The sequence below is a fragment of the Sorghum bicolor genome, chromosome 1, assembly GCF_000003195.3.
Source record: "Sorghum bicolor cultivar BTx623 chromosome 1, Sorghum_bicolor_NCBIv3, whole genome shotgun sequence".
In the NCBI taxonomy this organism is placed as follows: domain Eukaryota; kingdom Viridiplantae; phylum Streptophyta; class Magnoliopsida; order Poales; family Poaceae; genus Sorghum; species Sorghum bicolor.
Genome location: NC_012870.2, coordinates 62616761 through 62626334, shown reverse-complemented (window position 1 = coordinate 62626334; position 9574 = coordinate 62616761). Strand labels below are relative to the sequence as shown.

The following is a 9574-nucleotide window of genomic DNA, read 5'->3' as shown; positions in this document are numbered from 1 at the left end:
ACCGGTGCCTACATGGACTCTAGGGCAGTATGCCATGTTAGGGACTACTATCTTGGATGATACAAATCACCGGTGCCTACATGAACTCTAGGGCAGTATGGACTACTATCTTGGATGATACACTGTTATTAGGGAAGCTTTTATAGAGACATTCTCTCTCCTGTGGCCATAACAGCCTCTGCAGGTCATCCTACACTTGCATCGTGTTGGGCACTTTGGGCATGACCTTAAAACTCTATTTGCTTGACCTTGTTTAGTTTTTCACCTAAAAATTTTTTAGTCATTTTATCGAATTTTTCGACATATGTATGGAGTATTAAATGTAAATGGGAAAAAACTAATTGCACAATTTGGTTATAAATCACGAGATAAATCTTTTAAACCTAATTAGTCTATAATTAGTCATAATTGCTACAGTACCAACATGTGCTAATGACAAATTAATTTGACTTAATAAATTTGTCTCGCAGTTTCCATGCGAGTTATGTAATTTGTTTTTTGATTAGTCTATGTTTAATACTTCAAATATTACCGATATATCAGATGTACCACTTTTTTTTTCACGAACTACACGAGACCTTAGAGCTCTCCTGCGTGAGTCTGTTTAGTTCGGACCGTGAGAAAGTTACTCAGTTGCCTAGCTCAAGCAGCAATACGTTACGTGTGATTTTGTTTGTTTGTGGTTGGATAGAGCTGTCTGGCAGGCAACTTTCCAGGGGCTCCAGCGAAACAGGCTCACGGTATTACAACAGCTGTATGATCCAATCTATGCAATCCATTGGATGCCTAATCTATAGTATGTGACACTGGTTGCTTGGACATATCAGTTAAGGGCCTGTTTAGATTGGGAACTAAAATTTTTTGCGTGTCACATCGGATATGTCGGAAGGATGTCGGGTGGGGTTTTTAGAAACTAATAAAAAAACAAATTACATAGCTCGTCAGGAAACTGCAAGACAAATTTATTAAGCATAATTAATCTGTCATTAGCATATGTGGGTTACTGTAGCACTTAAGGCTAATCATGGAGTAACTAGGCTTAAAAGATTCGTCTCGCGATTCTCAACTAAACTGTGTAATTAGTTTATTTTTTTATCTACATTTAATGTTCCATGCATGTGTCTAAAGATTCGATGGGATGGATGAAAAATTTTTGGACGAGGAACTAAACAGGGTTTAAGTTTCTCCGATGTCCTGAACTGGAGTATCATTTCTGATTGAAAACAAAATTATGAGAGTGCATGGCCCAACTGCTTTTTTTTTATCTAAATCAGATGAATTAGTGCAGTGTGTGTACCTACCAACGATCTCAGTGTTTTTAATTGGTCTTCAACGGATTGAAAAATTTGTGACAGCCGGAGCTAAACATAAAAAGTTTGAACAAATTAAAGACACCATCACATCACATGTAAGGTAGTAGTACAGGACGCAAAGAAACAAAGAGATCCTAGGACGGTGCTCAGCAGCCCTTTTTTTTACAGAAAAAGAAAGAAAAAACCTAGGAAGAAGTCTGTTTTTTGTTGTTTGTCTCCTGACACGGCATGGTCCCAAAATTGTTGTCAGGCATGTGGCTCGATGCGGCGAGCTGGCGATCTCAGGCAGGCAGCTGCAGGCGCAGGCAGATGAGGCTCGATGCGGCGCTCAAGCTCAACCCGCTGTGGTCGTCGTAGCGCGAAGATTTGGGCTGCTGCTGCTGCCTCTGCCTGACGAGCGGCTCCAGCCCGAGCGTGAGCTCCAGCCCAACCTCCTCTTCCTCGTCGTCCTCATCAGCGTGCTGCTGGGTGCTGCTGACTGGTGGCGCATGGCTCTGCAGCTCGGGCTCGGCTTGGCTCACGTGGGAGTGGGAGTGGGAGTGGGAGTGGGAGTGCGACGCCGCCTCCACGTCGGTGTCCTCCTCCGACCCCTGCTGCTGCGCCTGCAGGTGGTGGTGGTGGTGGTCGTGGCTGCCGGCGGACTCCTCGTCGTGCCCGTGGTCGTGCTCAACGACCGGCTCCGGCTCCTCCTCCGCCTCTTGTCCAGGCCTTCGCGTCAGAGGTTCGTCGTTGTCGCCAGTCGACGCGCGCCGCTGCTTGTTGCCGCTGGGCTTGGAGGAGGTGCAAGACGACGACGCGGCGCGCTTGCGTCCACGCGCGACGCGGAGGAGGTCTGCCGCGGCGGCGGCGTCAGGATCCTTGGCGACATGGCGGATGTCGAACCTGCGGCCGCCGAGCATCAGCGGCGGTGCGGCGGCGGCGTCGACCTGCACGACGGGTTGGCCCTTGAGCACGGCCTCGACGGCGGCCTGGCACGCGTGCCACTGGCCGGACCAGAGCAGGCCGACGGAGCCGTAGACCGGGTTGACGATGCGGCCGCACGCCTCGTAGAGGAGGGAGCGGAAGACGGCCGGGCGGAGGTGGTCCTGGGCGGCTGGCGGCGCGGCCAGCAGGTTGAGCAGCCCCGCGCGGCCGTAGAACTTGGCGAGGAAGACGGTGGCGTTGGCCTGCGCCTCCGGGGACTTGATCCACTGCAGGCAGGGCCGGATCGTGCACGCGTCGCTGCAGCCCTTGCGCAGGACGCGGCAGCCGTTGCAGCTCATCCGCATGTCTCTCGTTCGTCGTCTCTTCTTGCGATCGTCGGCGTCTGGTCGATGATGAGCTTTGGTCGGTGATGGAGGTGGTTGGTTGGGGTTGGAATGGTGATGGTGGAGCGCGGCGGAGGAGGGGGGGAGACGGTGGGGTGTTTTATAAGCGAGCGAGCAGGCGCGGAGAGTGGAGGAGCAGAAGAGTGGCCAGTGGGCTGGGGCGCCTGTGGTTTCGGAAAGGTTGCGGGGGGAAGAAGGCGGATTCGGCGCCGCGGGACGAGAATGGATTTCGGGATTTGGATGGAACTGCGAGGGAGCTAGCGTCATCGCGGGGCCCACCGCGTGCATACCGGGTGCTCTGTCCACTCCAGGTTCCATGGACCATGGATTCTAGGGAGCAAACTGTAGGCGCCCGGGGAGTTGGTGCTACCTTTTCTGGTATACTCCATTAAAAAAAATCTAAACTTTCACCTTATTTAATTTTTTTGCAAAATATTATTTTTTTATATCATAGCTTGGTTTATTAATAAGGCCTTGTTTACTTTACCCAAAAACCAAAAAGTTTTCAATATTCCCCGTCACATCGAATCGAAGCATTAAATATAGACGAAAATAAAAACTAATTGCACAGTTAAACTGTAAATCGTGAGACGAATCTTTTGATCCTAGTTAGTCTATAATTGGACAATATTTGACACAAACAAACAAAAGTGCTACAGTAGCGAAATCCAAAATCTTTTCGCATCTAAACAAGGCCTAAAAGTTCTTCAAGAGTAACTTAAATTTAGCTATGTTTGTACATATTTTTTGAATAGGACAAGTAGTCAAATTTGGAGTCAAAAAAGCCAAACATCTTATAATTTAGAATGGAGTGAGTATCATATAAGCAAATAGATCCCGAAGAAATCCAAAAATGACTTGCTAAACCAAGTTGGGGGCTGTTTAGTTCCCAAAAGTTTTGCACAATTTTACCAGATTCCTCGTTACATTGATCTTGCTGTACATACATGGTGCATTAAATATATATAAAAAATAACTAATTTCATAGTTCGTCTGTAATTTATGAGACGAATCTTTTAAGCCTAGCTAGTTTATGGTTGGACAATAATTGTCAAATACAAATAAAAATGCTATAGTAATACTTTGCGAAATTTTTCACCAACGAAACAGCCAGCCCCTTAGTGAACTGAACACAAAAGGTCTTGAAGCACACCTTGCCAGGGGAATGTCTTTGACAAGTCCATGTGACAGGCATAAGATGTTGTTTAGTGGCAGGGTTAAAAATTTAGGGCGTCAAGGGTATATTTGGATTCTAATAAAAAAACAAGTACAAAATCCCTCAGTGATCCACAAGATGAATTCATTAAACATAACTAATGCATTTCTAGCATATATTATTGTAGTACTTTATTGTAAAATCATATACTATCCCTCAACGTTCCACAAGATGAATTTATTAAACATAATTAATGCATTTTTAGCATATTTTATTGTAGTACTTTATTGTCAAATCTTGTACTAATTAAGTTTAAAAGATTTATCTCGCAAAGTAGTCGTAATATGTGTAATTAGTTATATTTTAGTCTATATTTAATACTCTATAAGTGTAAATTTTTAGAGGAGGAACCAGACAAGGCTATTCCATGTGCGAGAGTGTTTTGCAAGTATGCGGCACGAAGTCTAGTAGGCTTTCTAAAAATTTTACAAAATTTTTCAAATTCTTTGACACATCGAATCTTTAGACGTATGCAAGTATTAAATATATATATAAAAATAAAAACTAATTGTACAATTTGGTCGGAATTGACGAGACGAATTTTTTAAGTCTAGTTAATTCATAATTGGATAATATCTGTTAAATACAAACGAAAGTGCTATTATTTTTATTTTGCAAAATTTTTTAAAAGTAAACAAGGCATAGATGGGCTCCGGCAATCTGTAGGTAATGAACAGCGACAATCCTCGACTCCTGTGAAAGAATCGACTGCATACTCCGCTACGATTCGGTTGGATTGGATGACTCTCAGCACTCATCAGCACTTGTAAAGAAAGAAAAACAGGTGGAACCCACGGGACGGGAGCGGGAGCCGGAATGTCTGGCGTGGCGGGCGGCAGAAGAATCCAAAAAGGCAGCAGGCGGGGGAAGGAGGGAGGCGCCCGCCTACAGCCGCCGGCCGCGCGTGGCCTCCACCTCCCTGCCCGTGGCGTGGCCCGTGGCCAGCCGCGGCCGCGCCGCCCACCAAAAGTATCGGAGCCGCTGCCAAAAGGAAACCAGAGACGAGGCGAGGCGACTGGAGGGCGGGCGAGCGGGACGGCGGGAGCCAATACCGTGGGCGGCTTCTGGATTTGGCGTTGCACGTTGTCCAGCTGACGGAGAACCAAGGGGACCGACCCCACGTGGCCACGCGTGTCCCTCCATGGTTTTCGGCTCTTCACCGTGGGTCCTTCGTCGTTCCCTTCTGTCCCGGCCACGCTACGTCTACCCGCACTCTTGGATCCTAGTATTTCTCGTATGATGACCTGTTGGCTTCCGCGCTCTAGTTGGATTGTTTAGATTCAAATTTCTTTTTTTTGATTTTGATAATATAGCACTTTCGTTTTTATTTAATAAACATTGTTCAATTATAAAATAACTAGACTTAAAAGATTCGTCTCATGATTTACAGACAAACTATACAATTAGTTTTTTTTATTTATATTTAATGCTTCATACATGTTCCGCAAGATTTGATGTGATTGAGAATCTTGAAAAGTTTTTGGTTTTTTGGTTGAACTAAAATTTTGGCACTATTCGCTTGAGCTTATCTGTTCAATATGCTAGTTATTCATTAGTGTTTTTCTCTCGCAATAAATCAGTGAATAATGTTTTTTTACTAGGGATGACAAATTCTCGTTGATCGCGAGGTGCGAGGAGGCTGGTGAGTTATGATGGTGGTTGTGGTTGTTGTCGAGAGAGATGTAGCTTTGGGCTGCGCTTGCCGCTAGAGGTGTGTCTGTGGTTGTCTACCCAAGCGAGCTAGGGTTTCGCCTCAACGGTGATGGAGGTGGTAGATAGAAGTAGCAAGACCACACATGAGCAGTGAACATGGAGGTTGCCATGGAGGGCAACGACATGAGCAGCCATGGAACAACTTGTGTGTTGAATCTGTTCGTAAAAATGTCTCAAACAAAAGAAGGAAAATAGCTGGGTGGTAATTATACCAAATGCTAGTTCAGTGACCACATATCACATGACAGGTAAACAAACAAAATCCCTATCTAGTGTGGCTCTACAGGGAAACAACACACATCAAACAACACCTACTGGGCTGGCTCTTTACCTGTTCTGGCTAAGCTCATACAAACCAGGCAATGACGTCTAGGACCCACGTATCTTCACCTTGGCCATATGCACGGCTAGGCATGTTTCAGGTTTGATATGTTTCTTAAGAGCATCTCTAAGAGATTAGCTAAATTATTGTTAAAATAAATTTAGTTAATATTGAAGGAAAATTATCTCCAACAGACTATGTAAATGACACTCCAAACTTAGTAGCTCTCCATCTCACCTTATTTGCTCTCTACTTTTATATAGCCTACCTCACTAGCCATCTACTAGACTCTTGGTTTTACATAGTGTGTTTGAGTACTTAATCTGTTTTTTGTTAAATCTATTTTACAAACTAGCTAAATCAGTAAATTTGCCTAATCTCTTGGAGATGCTCTAGTGACCGATTTGTAGTTAGGATTTATTTCCTTTCCAGTGAATGATACATATACGCTACATGCATACTTTCGCTTTATATAAATTTCTACTTGCTATACGTTTGGTATAGTAGTACTAGGGTCATCCGTAAAAAAAGAAAAAAAAAAGATATTACTAGAGTCAGGTTCATATTTCAGCCCTTACAATGTAGCAGTCAAGCTAGACTAGTGTGCATCTCGCTAAGGCCTTGTTTAGTTCACCAAAAACCAAAAAGTTTTCAAAATTTTCCGTCACATCGATTTTTATAGCACATGCATGAAGCATTAAATATAGACGAAAAAACTAGTTGTACAATTTATCTATAAATCGCGAGATGAATCTTTTGATCCTAGTTAGTCCATGATTGAACAATATTTGCCACAAACAAATGAAAGTGCTACAGTAGCGAAATCCAAAAAAATTCACATCTAAACAAGGCCTAAGTATGCTTGGTTTTGTCACCATTATAGGGTTTGTTCGTTTGACCTTATTCGCCGAATCTGCTAATCACTTAGCAGTGTTTTTTTCTAAAAAAAATTAGTGACAATACTTTCAGATGTGGTTTATCAGACAAACGACAGGCTATATATGCAGGTTACCTTAAATATTTGGATTTCTATATTAATTTAATTTATTATGATCTTACATGATATTTTGTTTTTATGATCGTACAATAAAAATGCAGATATATACTTTCGTGTTTTGAGCATTGCCAATTGCCACCCTTTGTTTAACTGGTACAGTCAGACAGACACCGTCGGCCGGTCCTCTCTTTGCGCTGCCAACAACGGGCGTGACCAGGGCAGCGCAGCAGTTTGCGCGAGAAGCCAGCCACTCACATCTGCACACCATATTCTCAACGGCTCCCATTTCCGTGGTTTCTTCCCTGCAACTTGGAATGGAATTATCCGGTGAAACCCAAACCCAGCCACGATTGGCCACCTGATTTCATTTGTCTATAGTTGGTGTGGATGACCACCGGGTGCAGCCATGGAAATCTTTTGAGCTAGTCGGCCACTTGCCGGGGCAAAATTTAATCCATGGGCAGGGCCAGGCCCGGCGGAGACGCGGTTATACAGGCGGCGCTGCCCGGCGCTTTCGGTGGTTCGAACTTCCAAGGAAAAGTCCATTTGATCTTTCTTATCTTAGTTACTCCTTCCATTCTAAATTGAGGTAGATACAAATAGCATTGCTTCATCATCATTACTTCAACTTCAAATAAAATATTGCTCAGGGAAATGAATAAAATTGCTTCATCATCAGTTCTAAACGGCAGGAAGCTATATTGCAGATGCAGAAACCAGAAAGTATTCCATCAAGTTTTACTCGCCATCTCTAGTTCGACATCATCAAAGCCAGTTTCAATTGGAGTTTTATTTGAGTTTCATTTACATTAAATAGATTGTCACATAAACTTTTTTGATAACATGGCGGTGTATTTAAGAAGAGAGAGAAAAAATAAGTTTTATCTAGATGAAACTCTATTGGCATGATTATCAACTCTCTATGAGTCCTAGAATTAAATGACTATGAAACTATGAAATGAAACTCTCCATTGAGAGTGAGTGTTATATCCAAGTTTTATTTCATTTCACATGACATGCTAGTCTTGAAAACAACGCTATGAAAGTCCCGGTTGTGATCTTTCTGCAGGCACTAACCAGTGCATGAGGTTGTGCAGGCCCCACATTGCCTCCATCACAGTTTCACAAAACAAGCAGGGTATTCCCTGAAGTAAAAAAATGGCGCTCAACCTCAAAGTTGTCCACGGTTAACGGCATGTAAGGGAGTTTGGACTCACCATTGTGTTTTCAATGATTATTTTATATTCATGCTTTCCAACAGCCAATTTCTGTCCAGACCGTCGATGCCTCAAGATCATATCCTTAAGGCTTTGACTAACACCAATAGAGGAGTTAATGGCGCTGAACTCGTCATCAAACGTTCGAAGTTCTCTCAGAAAAGCAATCTGATAAAGAAACAAAACAAACACGCCCTTGATAAAAAAGGAACAAATAATAAAATAGCAAGGCATGTCTCAATGAGAAGATATATTGCAATTGTAAATTATATAGCCCAAATTCAAGTTATTGTACGTGTCAAGGTACCATGAAGCATTTTAAAATGAGAACAGTGTAGAAAGTAGCACATAATCGATCAAGGCTCAGGGTCTTCTTGGTGGAGCTCGCGGAACATCACTTCTAATTAAGGGAGCTCTACCAAAACAGATCCTGAATCATCTATAGCTCCCGTTTGAACTAGAGATGTAGGGATGCTCTATCACAATGTTTCTTTTAAGATTATTAGTTGGACGGCAAGCAACCAGCTGATAAGGAAATAACAATCAGAATCAGAAGAGAAGGAAAGAAGGGGGAATTAACTTGTCTCGCCTTAGCGTACACAACCAAGTTCAGCCCGAGATTCTGGGGAAGACGAGGACATAAAAGTTAGGCAGATGACATAACAACAAGAGAGCAAATTAAACACAAGAGCAAAGGAAAAACAAAGCAGCTCCATGGCATCTGGTTCACATAGACAGATATATACCACAAAACGAGAAAAGAGCAAAGCCAGAGGGCGTCTCAAACAGCAGTAAGATCATCCCATAATTGCCCAAATCGGCAGCTGCAATGCAACACGAAGTCAAAATACATGAGCAAGCAGGACTACCGTACCTGCGTACCAGGGGAGAAAACGTATTTTCAACTTTGGATGGTGGGATGGATCACGTCAGAGGTCAGAGTCGGACGACGAGTAGCTCACCTATGGAGTTGAAGCTCCGGGATCTTCAGACATGTTGGAATTGCGTCGGGAGGCTGCATGCGCCAACCATCGATGCGCCAGCATTCGCTCCCCATCGGCGGAGGACATGTAGACCTGTCGATGACAGATCAAGCCCAACAAATTAATGGACCGGGCCGGCAGAAGCAAACCAGCCACCTTGTTCGACTTGTAGTGGCCTACGACTCTGTCACGAACAATAACAGAGTAGAGAGCAACGCGGCGTATTTATGTGAGATACACAAGAGATTAGTTCATAGATGAATATATGTGATGATGAATGAGCTCATTGCATATGAGACATGACATGGAGTCATATGACCAAGGTGGAGAAGATCAAGATGAGGCCTGGCTCGATGGACTAGTTGCAAGTGTGAAGGACAAGTTAGAGGCTTTGAAGCGAGGGACCGCATGTGATGGTGAAGCTTGAGCAAGACTTGGCACCGATGGACTAACGCAACAATGAAGAGCAAGTGAGGTCAAGATTGATGAACCAATACGGTCATGTG

General features: G+C 43.7%; 1 protein-coding gene across 1 annotated transcript; it reads right to left on the bottom strand.

The window, feature by feature from the left end:
- On the bottom strand, positions 1338–2715 carry LOC8069839 (LOB domain-containing protein 41). Its single transcript, XM_002465090.2, has one exon. It carries the CDS (start codon positions 2579–2581, stop codon positions 1595–1597), a length of 987 nt encoding a protein of 328 aa, XP_002465135.1. The 5' UTR covers positions 2582–2715; the 3' UTR covers positions 1338–1594.